A 17,200-nucleotide genomic window follows, 5' to 3' on the forward strand; every position below is an offset into this window, starting at 1 on the left:
AGAAAACCCTCCTGTCCTGGGCACACAAGGCTTTTAAATTTTTAATTTATTTGTTTATTTATTTTTAATGTAAATTGTGGAAAAATACTGTCGTAGCTTTGCACAGAGGTTAAAAAGAAGCTTTCATTTAAAGGCTGGGATGGAGCAGAATGATACACGGGGCATTGCTCTGCACCCAAATTTGGATCTAGGACTGCATGTCCCAATTTGGATCACTGTGCCTTTGACCAAGGAACAGAACGCATCCAAACAAACTACCAAATTGCCATGTGAACTGCTGAAACCTCAGTTACAGATCAGATCAAATTCTGATCATAATGAGCCGGGCTGTAACGGTGCTCGGTACTTAAAAGCAAATAATTTGGTACATACACTGCAAGTTTTATCCCTGGGCGTGAGAAAGAGGGTATAGGCTATTCAACTGGTTTCACATACAGAAGATCTAAACATACAAGAGACCTGATAGAACAAGCAATATCCAACTGAAACATCGTTCATACATCCCAGTTTAGTATCCCAACATCTTACACTTGGAGTCCGTGCAACTCCCGGAGAGATTCCACGTGGGGTAGACACAGGAAAAACATAAATGAACTCACCCATTTTGTTGCTCAAAGAAACAGAATTGATTACCTTTCCACAGATCAATGGTGCTATACGCATCTTAGTCGTGCAAGAAGAGATAATGAACTGAAATAACAGTTGTGAGAATCCTCATCTTTGGTATTGTAGCTGTTGAGGTTTTGGTTGCCCTGTTCCTTGTTCTTTTGAAAAAAAACTGCATAGGCACAAATTAAAGACAATCTTCAACTTTAAGATGACTGAGTTGTCAAATGAAGCAGCAATCATACCGGCTTTACTTTGTTCTTGTTCTTCTCAACCCTTTCTTTGAAAACTGCTTCCTAAAATGTCCCACATATCTGTCAAAACACAGTGTGTCACTTGTTTGCTTCCTGACTTGCTTCCTTGGTTGTTGTTGGTTTTTTTTGGGGGGTTGGGGTTTTTTTGGGGGTTGTTTTTTTTTTTTTTGTTTTTTTTTTTGGTTTTTTTTTTTCTTCTTTTATTCATTAAATGGAACAGTTTGTTGCAGAAGAAGTAGGTGCAGAAAACGTTTCTTTGGTTTCGATTAAGTAGTACATAAAAAAAGTCTCAAGTGTCTCTAACGAAGCATTACAGCGTTTGGCTTGCTTTCACAGGGGCCATTCACTGGTAAGGACGCACTCGGAGTGGCCGCGCCGCTCGGGACTTTGCGCACGTGTTTTGGTCAGCATTGGCTTTTCTGGTGCAGCAAATGACCGTGAGAGATTTTGTTTGTGAGGCTCTCTGATCTCAAAAACAACGACCACGCTAACGATGGCGAAAAGAAAAAGGCGAGTTACAAATATCTTTGGCTTGCAGTAATCCTGTCTCTTTGGTGTGCTGCGTTCTCATCAGGTTTGACAAAATGGTGGACGGAAAGAACTTAAAGCACGATGGATTTCGATGGCATTTTTAAGTTGTATGCGGCACATCTAAAATGGTCAATGACATCTGAAGGGCTTGTTTGTGGGTTTGGGTTTGTTGTTGTGTTGGTTTTTTTCCTGCTTGAAAGTACCATAAAATTCCTGTAAGGATTTTGAAAAAGAAAAAGAACAAAAAAGCATCGAGTGCTAAATATGCTTCAGTAACGACGAGACTACAAAGGAGAAAACAGATTCCTGGTAACTGAAAAGGAATTCTTCGTAATGACCTAAAAAAACCTAGATCTTTCAAAATCTTGTGTTTGCATGTACTGTAGCAGTTAAATTGACCTCCTGAGTGTGCATCTGCATCATGTACAAACACAGAATTTGTGACAAACTGCAAACTGTGCTTGAGACTTGTGTAGTCATGTAAGTCATGTACTTTTTCACTATCAACTTTGTAAATTAGAATGCCTCTCAAAATAACGGCGGTAGTGAGTCCAGAATCATACCTATTTCTATAGCTATTGTCTTTGTGCTTGACACTTTGAGCTCAAGTGAACTGATTTTTTTTCTGGTCCAAGATCAAGCTATACTCACTGATCGAACAAAAGAAATAAAAAGAAAAGAGAAAAAAAGAAAAAGAAAAACATAAATTTGATCTTTTGTTCCCCTAGAACACTCAACAAAACCATGCCTGAGATTCAAAAACAGGTTCTCGGCCTCCTTGGCGTCTCGGTGTCAGCCTTGTGCTCCGATCCGGCGCGGAACTTGCCTCACCAACGGCTCTTCCTTCAGACCTGCTTCGCCTGTCCTGAGCGTAGTGTTACAGAAAAAGAGGTTACTTCTTCACTTGCGCCTTCTCAACTGACTAAAAGCCGTACAGTGTCCTCTCCTTGCAGCCAGGCCAGGACGATCCAGGAGGATTGTGCTTTCAAGTCACCAGTGAAGGGCCCCACCGCGCCCGCGCCGCTTGGCGGCTCGCGTGGTCATGCTTTGGTACAGGTGCTGGGGGCTGAGGAGGAGCCCCCAGTGCTCAGGTCATCCTGCCACTTCTCCAGGCTGCGCCGCCGGGCGTTCATGAAGAAGTTGCTGACGGTGGTGAGCTCCAGGCCCAGCTGCTGGGAGATGGTGATCTGCATTTCTTTGGACGGGCGCTTGTTTTCCTTGAAGATGGCAAAAAGCGTTCGGCGCTGGAGGTCAGTGAAAACCAGCCGGGATTTCTTCTGGGAGTTGTTCCTTTCTTTGTTCGGTTCCTGCTCTTTACGTTTGCATGCTTGGGAAAGGAAGGGGTGGGAGACAAAGAGAAAGAGAAGGTCAGCATGCGCCCACCAGAGCAGCCCTAACCCACATCGAGGGAACTGGGTGCACCCTGCAGCCCCTCAGTACCACACGAAGGGAAGGATCAGCTCTGTAGTACTTCCCATGTGCCACAGCACGTAACACCTCCCAGCTGCTATTCCTTAAGGAACCTGCACAGCCACCATTCCACAATGCATACCACCAGGGTAATTGCTATGACACACCCATGTGCAGAGTACTACTGGAAGCTGATGTCAGTGCATTCAGAACGAATATTTTGCCCACATTTGGGGACTGTTGGTGCTTTCTTGGCTTTGTCTTTTCAATGCCTACTTACATAAAACAACACCAAAGGTGGAAGTTCAGGTCCGTGCAGAAGCAGGAGCCACCCCAATCCTGGGGCGGCTGTCCTCTCTTGGGAATCACACACTGCCACAGTGGGACCACGACCAGCATGATCATGCACCCTATTCCATTGCTGCTAAACAGTGGAGCCTTAAACAGAGATTATTCCATTTTACACAGAGCTTGGAAGCATTGCCGAAACCAGAACTACGCATCTGACTGCCTCACTAGTAACACCTTGTTTTGTTTCCCTACCTTCCTAAGGCTTTAGCTCCAGCCTTGCCCACATTGCTGTGCTCTTGTTCCCTGCCTCTCCCTGTCCATAGTCTCCTTCTGGTGGTCCCCAGCAGTGCCCATCCTGGGGGCACCTGTCCTGAGGTGCCCATCTGAGGGTCCCCATTTTGGGATGCCCATTCCCAGGTGCCCAACCTGGGGTATCTGTCCTAGCTTGCTCATTCCTTTGTTCCCCTTCTCCAGATGCCCATCTTGGGGTGCCCATTCTGGGGTGCCCATCCCCAGTTGCCTTTCTTGGGATGCCCATCCCTGGACAAAGGCTGCAGCCAGCCAGGAGCAGCCACACCATCCCCCATTCAACAGACAGGCACTTGCTGTGCCAAGCAATGCTAATGGGTCTCAGAAAAAATCGGTATTAATAGCTGATCCGTATTTATTAGCACAGGGAGAACATCAAGTGCTGAAACCAATACCACTGCCACGGCACATCCAGATTTAAAAATAGACTGATAAGGCTGTCTACGCAAAGCAGCAAGATAAAAAAAAATCCATATGTTGACATGATTAGGCAATGTGCTGGGACACAATGAGGAGAGTGAGTTGGGAAGTGGGCAGACTTTTAAGCAGCCATGTTAAATAAATTCGCAGCTCCAACGTGTGAAATGAGAAGAGTAACGTTCAGACTCCGAAAATGTCTGCAATTAACCTGAAATAAGGACTGTACCCATCGCCGTGTGCCTGGGCATTGTGCTGCAATGAGCCTGGCTGCACTGGCCACTTACAGGCTATGCTGACCACAGAACCAGAGAATCAAACTGAGGTGGGAAAAGGATCATCAAGCCCAAACCCCAACCCATCCCTACCATGCCTTCTGCTTCTCCTGCCCCTGTGTACCTCTGCATCCCTAGGCTCCCAAATAACACTGATAATGATTTACTGAGCTGAAAAAGCAGCCTGTAGCGAGGACAGCTGCAAGCCTCCATGCTCATATCACCAAGCCTTTGTCTGGAGCTCTGTGTGCAGGGAGGTGATGAGTGCCCACCCTCGTGCTTCAGACCCTAAGCTGTTCCGGGACACGAGGAGGATCCCAGTGTTTCCTAACATCACTAATTTATGTCCAGAGATACTCTGCATATTACAGTTATTGGTATCTCATAATAAATAATGCAAGGGATATGCTTTTCAGTGCATTCTGTAAATACTTTCCTTGAACTGTTAAGTTTGCTCTTGAAAAGGAACCATAAAGGCAAATGTTTTTCCTTGACATGCATTTATCAGAAGAGAAAAACGGAGTGAGCACTCTAATAAAATAAAGTTATCAGCCAGGAAACCTGCCTGCAGAAAGAGAAACATTTTAATCATGGAAGGAAGGGAAGCAGCCATCTTGATTCTAAGAGCAATTTGATTTATTAATTGCAGTTCATACTGAGTATATTCCATGGAAGAATGTAGATAATTAACAGTAATTGCAAGCCATAGCTGTGAAAAAAGGAAAATCATCCTGTTTGTGCACATGAGGCTCACAGTGCTTTATACAGAAACAATATGTGAAGAGCTCTGAAACAGACTCGTTAATGTCTTATTTAATTTTCATTTAGGGGAAAATCCCCTGACTCCAAAGGCATTAACAGAGGCACAGTGTCACGAGATCCCACAGCTGCACTGGACTGTGCAGAGGGACACCCCATCCTCGATCAGTGAAGTCTTGCCCTGCTGTGAAACAAAGGGAGTATTAAAAAAATGCTGCTTCAGAGCAGCGAGGTGGGGACACTCACATAGCAGGACATTGCTTAGAAACCCAAAATCCAAGCACCCAGAGCAGCGTGTTGGGTGTGTAGCCAGGGGAGGCACCAGGAGATAACTGAAACGTGCATGAGATCCCTCAGGTCTCAGTGCTAAGTAAGATTCCCTGAAGACAAATTTTTATATGTTGAACTTTAAATACACTGGATATTTTGCTGGCTTTTGATCAGGCATGTTTGCAAGCCTGAGATCAAGCATGTGCAGGAATATTTTGCTAGATCCCAGAGATAAGGAGAGCAGAGCAATCAGCCATGGCTCTGTTAGCAGCCACAGCAGCAATGTCACCCACCTCTGTCCTTCTGCTCCCAGTCTGCTGGAGTGCCCTGTTTCTCTGCTGAGATACCCAATTCCTCTCCTGAATTCTGAACACTATATGCTACATATTTTGTCTTTAAGCTTCTTTATTTTTCTTTTCTTTACAGTAGGTGGGTCTTGGGATTTACTTTGGAGCTGCATTCTGCACTTGATATGTAATGCAAGACGAACATTCTGCTTATTAGCCAGAGAAGCAACAAGCTTGTTCCAATGGCTGGTACTCCTTTTACAATAATACCCCAGGACCTGAGCTCACAGCTCAGAAACGTTTGTGATGATGATGAACCAACAGCAAGAACTTTTACAGCCCGTTTGGAATTCTTTGCTGCATTATTTTTCACAATAACCCCTTGGCTTTCAGAGGTCATTTGCACAGAAGAAGAGCAGAACAGTGCTGTGAGGCTCACACATCAAAAGCCCACAAGCACAGCTCGTGCTCTGATAGCTGCTCTGTGCCTGCACACAGCAGGATTCATAGAAGTGACACTGCTGGTTATTCCCACACCTCCATTGGCCAGAAATTGGGACATAGCTTATCATTCAGGCAAATATAAATAAAAAGAATATTTTATGACAACCAATCATACTTGACAGAGGGAACTGCAAAATGACACTTTTTCAGCAGTAGTCTCCTTCTGGTTTTGCTGTGCCCCAGTAGCAATGCTCCTGCCCACAGCCATGCCTGGGAGCCACAAGCCCACAGCACCAGTGCGGAGCTCCACAGAGGCCAATGCCATAGCCAGAAGGTATTGATGGTTCCATATGCAAACAGTCTCATGAGTGAGGGACTAAAGACCCATGCAAGCAGAGAAATGCCACCCGACCATCGCAGGGGAGCAGAACATGCAAACCCATCTGTATGAAAACAAGTAGGGATATTTTCACTTAGATTTCTTTCTGAGCGTTGTGCTTCTTGGGAGCATTGCAGTCTCCGGATTAAGCTCAATTTTCTTCTAAGTATTGTTACTCTGATTCTACTGATAGTTCCCCCTGCAACAATATTCCTACGTTCTGCAACAGTAACTCTTATTTTCCATTTTTGCCCCCAGAAGAAAGGAACCCAGCCAGCCTATGCATTACGAACAGCAATAAATCCTGGCAAATACTTGGAAGCACTGCAGTTGAGAAGCCTTTTCTTTAAAACTTCAGTTTATAAAGACTGAAGTATTGTGAAATTTAACTCTAGTCATTAAAAATGAATATATAGCAACTCCTAGCAAATGGCAGCAGCTTCTCCAGTGCCATTACCACTGCTGAGCAAAGCTGCCAGAAAAGTGAGATTTATGTGTCCATCCCCTCCACCCGAGAGCTGCAGCTGCAAGCAGGCAGCAAGGGGCCAGATCCTCCTGGGGCTTCAAACTTGGGGCACCACATTCCTGGGGACACGGGAAGCAGGGCAGGGAAATGCCAGGGGATTTTGTGTCGCAGGGAATGCGCAGTGCAAGTCCTGCTTCTGCCCCTGACAAAATCACAACTAAAACCTGGCCATGTATCTCTGGTTTTAGAATCACAGAACCATGAAGGCTGGAAAAGACCTCTAAGATCCCCAACCCACCTCACCATGCCCACTGACCACGTCTCTAAGTGCCACAACTCCACAGTTCTGGAACACCCCTAGGGACAGCGACCCCACCATCTCAATGGGCAGAAGTGCTACTGCAGCACTGCTCTTAGGAGAAGGAGTTGTTCCGAACATGCAACCTGATCCTCCCCTGGCGTAACTTAAGGCAATTTCCTCTCGTCCTACAAACCAAGCAGGCAAGAAGGTTTAAACCAAAAACGCTGGAGGACAGTGCAGAATATGAAATTTTTTCAGGGCTGTATTTAATGGCCTACAATCATTGAAAAGAGACACACTTTGTCCTCAACCCTTCCAAATCTGGTTCCTTGTAGTTTCTGAAGGTAACCCACACCCTCAGATATTCCCCATCTTTATGATGCCTTTACATCATTGTAACAGCAACGGTGACGTAGGAGCTGTGAAACCAATCAGCAAATGTTAAGAAGGACCCAAGTAAAGAGCAATACCATCTGAATCCACAGCAAGTCATTTCTCTCTATTGCCTGCAAAGACAAGCCACGGTTATTGATCTCCCGTATGCTGTTGCAGATGGGTGTAGCACCAAGTCAACCAAACCAAGTTATCTGTATGGTGGAACTAAAAAATGTTTCTCAATTTGATTTCGGAGAGAATTCGATGTGAAGGAAATTTAATTATGCTAGTTAAGCTGAACACAATGAAATGACCATCAAAACATTTTCAAAAGGTTTAAAATGTTTTCTTTCAATACGATTCACTTAAAGCAACCTCTTCTATATCTGCGTTACTATGATCTCTTAAAAACTAGGCCTCAGAAATCAATTTGATTACCTCTCTGAATTAAGTATGCACAAATGAAAGCAATTGAGATCAATACAAATTAGGTTAAGTACTCCACTGTGTACAAAATCATTATGTAACAAGAAACAATTTGAATGAAGATGCAAATAATCACATTGTGAGGGTGTGCAGCCAGCGCTCCTTTATCTGCTCCTTCCCATCTGCCACATACACGTGCTAAACCCGCCTGATTTCTTTCATCTGTGAGCACCCTCTGAAGGCACGCATCGGCAGGAACAGGCGATGCACACAAACAAGCAGCACTGCACAAGGCATTAATCCGGTTCTTCCAGAGGAGAGCGGTGCTTTCTGCTCACCAAGTAGCTCCCTGAAAGGGCAAGGTGCTCACCTGGCACAGATGCAGGGATTCCTGCAGCGCCCTGAGAGCAGCTCCACAGCCATCTATTTCCTGCTGGGACTGTTTTTCTGGCTCTCACCCTAATCCTTCTCTCTTAGCTCTGCCACTGGATGAACACCTTCCTATATCTAAGACTTGCATCCTTCAGCTATTTGGGAAGAAAGGATGAATGGATTTGGAGACTTTGTTCTTTTATGTTCCTTTCTGGCATGTAGCAGGTCTCAAGCTATTTGTGTCAAATCTGCTGGATAGCTGAAATTGGGCTGTAAATCCCACAGGGCAGGGACTGTTTCCTCTGTGCAACACTGCAACACCAGTCTTAGCGTGGGATCTCTGACAAGGGCCTCTAAGTACTATTGTAATATACTTCCATCATTAATACAGAATAATTAATAATTGATGGGATAGACCAATTTATTGCACTCTGGGGCAAGGAGTGGAGCTCAGAGAGCATGCAGCACACTTTAAATGCACGGTGTATCAGCAGGTGGCTGTGAGCTGCAGTAGAGCAGCCATGGGCTGCCTGTTTGGGGCTGGGGCACAGGGATTCCAAACCCAAATTTTCTATGGACATGAAACATCATGGACTTCTTTGAAGTCGACCTGACCTCTGGTGGTCTGCTGCTTCAGAGATGACTGTGAGCCCTCCTCAGGCCAGGAATTTACACATTCTCATGCCCCATGATGAAGCCCAGTCCGTGGCTTCATCTCAGCACTGGAGCCTTTGGGATCTTCCCTGATCCCACAGGCTCTTGCTTTCCCATCAGGGGAACAAGTGTTCTGCTAAATTCCGAGACATGTGGCCCAGGGGCTCCGATAGAGCAAGGGCTTGAATCACAGAATCATAAAACCATGGAATCATAGAACCATTAAGACTGGAAAAGACTTCTAAGACACGTCCAACCACAGCCCATCCCTACCATGCCCACTGACCATGTTCCCAGGTGCTACATCTCCATGGTTCTGGAACATCCCTAGGGATGGTGATTGTACCATCTCCCTGGGCAGCCTATGCCAGTGCAACTCTTCTCTTTTGGAGAAGAAATTGTTCCTAATATCCAATCTGAGCCTCTCCTGATGTGATTTAAGGTCATCACCTCTCATCCTATCACTGTTACCTGGGAGAAGAGGCTGACTCCCACCTTGCTACAGCCTTTCAAGGAGTTGTAGAGTGATAAGGTTTCCCTGAGCCTCCTCTTCTCCAGAATGAACAATCCCAGTTCCCTCAGCCACTCTACATGATACTTGTGTTCCAGATCCTTCACAGCTTCATAGCCCTTCTCTGGACACACTCCAGAGCCTCAATATCTTTCTTGCAGTGAGGGGCTCAACACTGAACACAGAACTCAAAAGTGTGGCCTCACCAGGGCCAAGTGCAGAAGGACAGCCCCAAAGGCAGCCCCATCCTTTCCTCACAGAATCACAAAAAATGGTTTGGGTGAAAGGGACCTCACAGGCCATCTAGTTCCAATCCCCTGCTGAAGGCAGGGACACCTCTCACCAGATGAGGTTGCTCAAAGCCCCATCCAGCCTGGCCTTGAATGTCTGCAGGAAGGAGGCATCCACAACCTCGCTGGGCAACCTGTTCCAGTGTGTTACCACTCTCACAGTAAAGAATTTCTTCTTAATATCTGCTCTAAATCTACACTCTTCCAGTTTAAAGCCATTTGTCCTTTGTCCCCTTGTCCTGTCACTACATGCCCTTATAAAAGGTCCCTCCCCAGATTTTCTGTAGGTCTCCTTCACTGTGCCTTTTGCACCTCTCTAGCACTTGAAGCAGACACAAGTGAAGCACTGCTGCACTGCATCCACATGCATTGGTGGCAATCAGAGCACCAAATGCAGAGCAGGATACTTGCAGCAAGGAAAAAAAATAAAACACCAACTAATCTGGGCCTGCTTTTCTCAGTGTGCTTCACCAGGAACTCCATAATTAACAGCAAAGCAACTGCGAAAAAGAAGTGATGAGGCACCTTGAGCAGAAAACACCAGGAATTTGCAATGTAAGGAAGTGAGTGGGTCTGAAAACTTAAAGAGGGTTGAACTACGTCATCTTCATTCTTTCTTTCATATTATTTCAGATGGTTCCCACTGAGGTATGTTGCATGATGCACATCTACTATTTGAGCCCAGTGGGTTCCACTGTGAGGGAATGGATGGATCTGAGCTCTTGCTCTGTGATTCCTAACCAGTTTGTTTGCAGAAGTTCTGTCTCATGACAGAAAACGGGTAATAACAGATCTTAATTGTTACAAATGGCTGTGCAACAGGGTGCAATGGTGAAGAACCCAAAAGGAAAGGAGCAAAACTCCACAGATTTCTCTGGGATAGCAAGGTTTGAGTTGCCCTCCTGGCTGAGTTCTTCTTGCATTCCAGAAAATGACTGCTTAATACAAAATGAAAGAGCAGGCCTTGGAGGTACAAGGCTCGTCTGCATGAAGCCTGGGTTCCAGAGGCTCACTAAGGCACAGCTCCCCAGGAGCAGTGTGCCCTGGACAGCATCACAAAGCCATGAGGTAACGTCCGGCATGAGGCCAAGGGACACGGGAGATACAGCACCCAGCAGGTCTGGCATAGTGGAGGGAAAACCTGGCACTACGGTGCCAGGACAAATGGAGAAGCTTTGGGAGCTTACACCAAATCCACAGGGATGAACAATACCAGTGTCACATATGTTGTAAGGGACAGAAGAGGGAGGCTGTCCATGGGGTGAGAACAGCATGGGGAGGGCAGCAGGGCTGTCTCTGGACACAAGAGCAAGTAGGTACTAAAGAAACAGAGGAGAGCTGCATGGCGAGGAGGGGGATCACTCCCAAGGAGCTTCTTCATGCTCCTCCTTTCCCTCTTTGGATGTGTGCTGCCTGCCAAAGCTTAATGCCTCGGCACAGACCTGTGTTTCTAAATGGCCATTACTACAAGATGAGATCTGCTGGAAAATCACCACTACTCATAAATATGTTCCCTGCTTACTTAGAGATATTTTGGTCCCAGAGACAATTTGCGTTTTGGGAAACTGCCAGCCTCTCTTGCTTGTCTAATAATTCCTCTGTGAAGCATTTAGCAGTGGTTTGATCCCCTCTTCCTCACAATGGAGTAGTTTGACTGTATAGTTCAGCAAACGCAAACAACCCCAAAACACCCTGACTTCTTTTTGATTGAGTTTCTATCTACTATCAGTGAGTTGTCCTGCTGATCTTATCACCAAACCCACTTGAGATTAGTCTGTTTTGTATGATTTCTGTGTACAGATGTTCTCTATAAATCAGAAAGCATTTTATGCAAAAGTCTGCAAGACTGATAGATTGATAGGACTGGATACAAAATTGTTTACCCTGGAAAAAAAAAAGATGCCTTATCGGTCCCGTTGGACATCATGTTTTCTCTGCATATCCACCTTTAAAGTATGGTGGGGCTTTTTGTAGAGGAGTCAGGAGCCATGATAGCAGTTTTAAATACAAACAGATTGCTACCAGAAGAAAGGAAGTATTTTTTTTTTTCCCTCTGTCTAGTGGGGATAAGATGAGAAGTAAAGGATTTAAAAGACAAAAAGGGAGATTAAGGCAAGTCATTAAGGATTTTTGTACCTGCAAGCTCTGGGAGAGATTGCCTAGGTAGCCAGAAAATCCCCATCACTGACAATTCTTGAGGAATAGGGCAGACTGGTGGCATTGCAAGACCTTTTCCTGCTTTCCCTGTCAGATTAATGCTCCACAATCCTGCAGAGCTCGGCTTCCAATCCAAAGATTGCTTTGTAAGGGATGAGAAAGCCCCTTGCGATGGATAATGGCAGGAACATTCCGTGCAGAAAAGCAGAAGTGCAAGGTTTGAGTTAAAATGCCACTACAAAGAGCAAGGAAAGAACGATGAGAAGTTATTGGGAAATAATCCTTCAGCCAAAAATTTTCTCTCCTTTATAGTTCCTTGTCACAGATATATTGTGTTACTTTTTAAATGTAGAAAAATATTAGAGGGTTGTTGGTTTGTTGGTTTTGTTGTTGTTGTTTGTTTGTTTGTTTTCTCCAGGTGAAATGGAGATAAGCACAGAATATTAGGGGGAAAAAAGAAGTAATGCTGAAAAAAATAAATAGTAAAGAACAGAAATTAGGAGATCTCAGAGTAACATATCTTCGCAGACAAATTGTTTCTTACTAAAACAGTGGAGTGAAAAAGAGATAGAAACGCACTTAATGATGAAAGTGGTCAGATTTTTCTTTGTCAGCTGACCAAAAGGATGACAAAAACTTCCTGGTTAACAAAAATAGCATTCAAATGCCTGCAGAGCATTTAGCGTCTGCTGAAATAACGAGGAAGAAAAAGAGATAGCGGGATGTTATTTCACAAAGTTGGTGCTTGAGAGATATGATTTACCACTCAGCTTCACGATTTACTGCACAGATTGTTCAGACACAGCCACTAATCTGTATCTGAAGAAACTACTAACATTTCAAGTCACTAAACACCTTTCAAATGGTCTTTACAAACCTGCATGTTCATTTCAATGCTAAGAAACAGCTGTACGTATACAAAATAGGATTGCTACAGGTGCCATTACGTCTTAGCTGTAGTTACATCTACAGACTACGAAAATAGTCTCAAAATTCAGTGGAAGGAAATCCATGTGGAGAACGGAGGGCAGATGGGCAGCAGCTCTCTGCCTGCAGGCAGCGCGCCCGCCTGCAGCACCACGGACAGCGCCAACGAACGCCGTGCCCCGTGTCTCTCCTGCCGCTGTCCGTGGTACTGACGGAGCGTTGAGGCCGCTGAGCACACGGGGACACAGAAAGGGACACGGAGACACGCACGGGGACACTGAGGGGGATGTGGGAGCACGCCTCACCGCGTGGACCCGAGTCGGCTGCTACCGCTTCCAGAACCTCCAGGCCGCCATGCAACCGACGGAACATTATCACGGCAAGGTCAGCTGATGAATCACCGATGGTGTTTTGGTACAAAACTGTGCAATCATCAATAACGTGATTCAGCAAGCAGATGTAAACAAGTGGAGAAAGCACTCTGCTGATCGGGCCGGCACCACGATGTGCACAGTTCAGTGAGAAGTGGCCGACAGGGGCTCCTTACCCAGCATTCAGAGCCTGCATGAGCGTGATAACACGCAGAAGGATATGGCATGAGAGTTATTTTAATCACATTCTTCCTGTGTTTACCTACCACGGATTTGGTGATAATATGGCACAGTTGAGCACTTTGCAGGCAACGCAAGCATGAGGACGTGGCTCCGCATCCAATTAACCTGAACCACAGTTGAACTCTGCCCTTCGAACCCCCTGTGCTGATAAATGCATTGACTCACCCAGTGATCATTGATATTTTTTATCCTGGCAGAAATGCAGAGACTGCCCTACCCAGGCCAGAGCAAACAAAGATTTCGCGGGGACGTTTCCGTGTGGGCAGGCAGTTCAGAGAGAAGGCTGGGGACCATGGGGGCCTCCATGGGGCCGCAGGTGCACTGTGAGGCTGTGGGGCAGTGGGAGGACACATCCTTCCCATGCCCTCATCTCCTCAAGGTTCCCAGTCTTGGTACTCACTCAGATCATGGGTGAAAGCCACCAGCTGCCTTGGCTGCAGCCATGTAAACAAGCATATAGCAGGCAGGAGGGTGAACCTATAAAGAGGGGCTTTCATGATGTGGCTCCTGTGGAGGGGAGGGGGGATCAGATCAATGGAACTTATGTGAAAGGTTTTGCCACCCTGTATATATTCTCCTTTTCTCCTGGCAGCCCTGGCAGCAGCAGCCCTGGGCCAGGTGCATGTTGGTTCAAGGGCCAGGGGTGAAGCCGCAGCCGCAGCAGAAGGGCTTGCCCAAATTCATGGCAGTCCCCAGAAATGCTTTCCCTATTTCTCCTCCCAGGACTCAGCAAAGGCACACGGCGCTCCCTGGGTTGCAGAGGGGGGTCTCGGTGCCAATGTCCCTTCACCAAAACCAGCTCTGCTCTGCCTTTGGCACAGCTTCCACTGACCCCCTCTCCGGGCTTTGGAGCCCTATAAAAAATAATCTCCCCTGGGAGAGGGGTTTCCTCTCGTAGGATGGAACATTTGGGTCCATTACAAGAAAAACTTATGGGAAGAGCACCGGGTGGGTGGGTTGCTGACTCTACCTCCTCTCCCGCTAGAAGGGTTTTAACAAGCAAGGAAAGGGAAAGGAAATACTGAGGTAATGAGGCTGCATATTCACACGAGGTAATAAAAATCGATTTCCCAAAGGGGCCGGTAATTTACAAAGGTCTTTCCCGTCCCGCGAAGGCTCCCGCTGTCCGGGCAGCCGCTGATCCCGCTGACTGCCCGCGCGTCGGCCGCATGGAGCAGAAGCCGGGAGCGGCTCGGTGTTGGAAGGAGCCAGGAGCAGAGTAAGCAGCTTTTCTCAGCACCCGTGTTTCAAAGCGAAACAGAGCAATAGGAAACGCAGTCTGACGGAGCCGAAGTCCCGGCGGCGGTAACGGAACCAGAACCAGAAACGGGCACGGCCGCATCTGGCCGACACAGCCCGAAGCAAAAACGGGTTCGGGGGTATTTTACCGCCCATCAAGCAGGCTCAAAACCCGAGCCCCGGCCCCAAGGAGCGCAGAGGCGGCGGTGCGGGGGAGCCTTGTTAGCCCGACAGGAGCCCGGCAATGCCGGCCGCTCCCCGCTCACAACGGGCTGCTGGTGCTCACCGTTACCCCTCCGTGCCGGGCCCGGGGCAGCCCCGGAACGGCAGGACGGAGTTAGACGGGGTCGAAGGCAAGCGGGGTGCGGGAAAAGCCGAACGGCAGCAAGTGTTCTTGGAAGCAAGCCGGCTCAGGTTCCAGATCAATGAACTCTGGGTCCACGCGTTTATGTTGCCAGCGTGAATGCTCTTTTAATCTTCTAAACATCATCTGCATCGATTTCCCTCCACGTACGCGTTTGTTTGGGAAGGCGACGCGGCCGCGTGCGCCGGGCCCCGCGCCGAAGGGCCCAACCCCGTGCTGCGGCGGGGGGCGGCCGGGGCCTCGCGGTGCGGGCTCGGGGCTCGGAGCGTTCCGAAGCCCCGAGTTGATTTCACCCGCCGCTCACGAACGGGCGAAGATTCGTCGCCCGTCGCCTCGGGACCGATCGAAATGAAAGTGCGGCGGAGTTATCGCAACAAACAGCTCCGCAGCCTCCCCGCAGCTGCCCCGGCTCCGCAGAACAATGGAGCGCTGCGGCGCGGGCAGCCCGCGCCAGGGGGCGCCCGGCCGCGGGACAATGCGGGGCGAGCGCGGAACAATGCGGAGCCTCCGCGCCCGGCTGCGGGACAATGCGGGGACGGCAGCCTCCGAAGCCGCCGGCCGCTCTCCCGGGCCGGGGGACGCGGCCCGAACCGGGGGGCGGCATCGGGAACGCCCGCCGGGGGAGGTGAGGGAGGGAGGGAGCGGGGCTGCCCCCCCCCCCGTACGCTTCGGGGCAGCGCCGCGGGGGTCCGGGGTGCGGAGCCTACCTGCGAGCCTTAAGGCGGACATCCTCTGGAACTCCGGCTCCTGCAGCCACTTCCACATCCTCCGGAAGGTCTCCCTGCCGGATTTCAGTTTACTCCAAGGCTTAGGGTTCCGTAGCAAGTCCGAGAGGGTGCCCTGAGAGCGGCACAGCACCCGCTGGGCGAAGATGGCCTGGGGGATGCTGTAGCGCTTCAGCTCCGCTGTGATCCTCTGGGCCACCTCCTTCGTGTTGATCTCCTCCAGCTGCTGCGCGGGGGCGGCGGCGGGCGGGCGGTCGCGGGCGGCGGGCAGCGCGTGGGGCGGCGGGGCAGGGGGGTGCTGCCCGTTGAGGTGCGGCAGCGGGGCCGGGGCCGCCGGCAGCCCCCGCGGCAGGTGCGGCACGGCCTCGAAGCCGGCCCCCAGCATCTTGTCGTGGCCCGGGGGCGGGGGCGGCCCGTAGCCGTGCAGGCCCTGCTGAGCGCCGTGAAGGGGGGCCAGCCCCGCGCCCAGCGGGGACAGGCTCTGCCCCACGGCCGGGACCTCCTTGTACGGCCCGTAGAGGTTGTTGACGGCGGGCAGCCCGCGCTCGTCCCGCATCAGCGCGAAGCCGCCGCCGACGTTGCCCGCCAGGCGCTGGTGGTGGTGGTGGTGGTGGTGGTGGTGGTGCGGGTGGGGGTGCGGGTGGTGGAACTTGTCGGACACGGCGGAGATGGGCGGCAGCGGCTGCAGCGGCGTCAGCGTGGTGTAGGTGCCGCTCATGCCCATGCCGGGCGGCGAGGGCTCGCAGGGCACGCTCATGGCGTGGTGCAGCGGCACCGACAGCTCGGGTCGGAACTCGGCGCCGTCCAGCAGCGGGGCCATGCCCGGCACCATGGCCGCCCGCCCCCCCGCGCCGCCTCCGCCGCCGCCGCCGCCGCCTCCGCCGCCGCCGCCGGGCAGCTCCTGGGGCGGCGGCACCCGCAGCGCTCCCCCGCCTCGGCCGCCGTGGTGCGGGCCGGGGCTGCCCAGCAGCTCGGGCTCATGCAGGCTGCCCAGAGGCTCCAGCGCCAGCTCGGGGTTCATGGCGCAGGCAGCGGGCTCGGCGGCGAGGCATCGGTAGGCGCCGCGGCCGCTCCTCATTCGGGCCGCTGCTCATCCGGCCGGCGCGCCGCCTCCGCCGGCCCCGCGCTGCGCGCTGCGAGCCGCGGCCGCCGGGCCCCGGGCAGCGGCCGCTCAGCCGGGCCCCATCCGGCCCCGCGCCATGTCCGCGCCGCGCCGCCGCCGCCGCCGTCTGCGGCCGCCGGGAGCTGTCCAGAGCGCGCGGCCGCTCGGCATGGCCGCGCCCGCAGGGCGGGGCGCGCGCGATTGACGGGCGGGTCGGCCAATGGAAGGCGGGGAAGGGGGAGGGCGGGAGCGGACGGCCAATGGCGGAGAGGGAGGCGGGGATTCGGTGCTGCCCTTAAAGGCGCCGCCGAGCCTTTGTAGCGGCGTTGGGTTCCGCCGCCGGACCCCGCCTCCGCCGCCGGGGTTTGGAGCTCTGGGGCTCGGAGCCGCGCGAGCAGCGCCGGAGCTCCGGTCCCCTCGGACCCGGCCACGCGGTGCGGGCAGC

At 50.5% G+C, this 17,200-nt stretch overlaps 1 protein-coding gene across 1 annotated transcript; it reads right to left on the reverse strand.

Annotated features, from left to right (window-relative positions):
- Positions 1-1,065: 1,065 nt before the first annotated feature.
- ONECUT2 (one cut homeobox 2) lies at positions 1,066-16,731 on the reverse strand. The gene is made up of 2 exons (XM_072360179.1): positions 15,636-16,731; positions 1,066-2,718 (listed from the first exon to the last, which is right to left on the reverse strand). Exons 1-2 carry the CDS (start codon positions 16,729-16,731, stop codon positions 2,432-2,434), a joined length of 1,383 nt encoding a protein of 460 aa, XP_072216280.1. The 3' UTR covers positions 1,066-2,431.
- Between the last annotated feature and the right edge of the window lie 469 nt (positions 16,732-17,200).

Source organism: Excalfactoria chinensis, chromosome Z (genome assembly GCF_039878825.1).
Source record: "Excalfactoria chinensis isolate bCotChi1 chromosome Z, bCotChi1.hap2, whole genome shotgun sequence".
Taxonomy (NCBI): Eukaryota; Metazoa; Chordata; class Aves; order Galliformes; family Phasianidae; genus Excalfactoria; species Excalfactoria chinensis.

What these genes read in the sequence shown, in the direction of transcription:
- ONECUT2 (XM_072360179.1), bottom strand. Translation starts at nt 16,731, where the DNA reads ATGAGGAGCGGCCGCGGCGCCTACCGATGCCTCGCCGCCGAGCCCGCT. An exon ending in GTCCGCCTTAAGGCTCGCAG is followed by an intron (nt 2,719 to 15,635) that starts GTAGGCTCCGCA and finishes TCCTTTCCCAAG; the next exon opens with CATGCAAACGTAAAGAGCAG.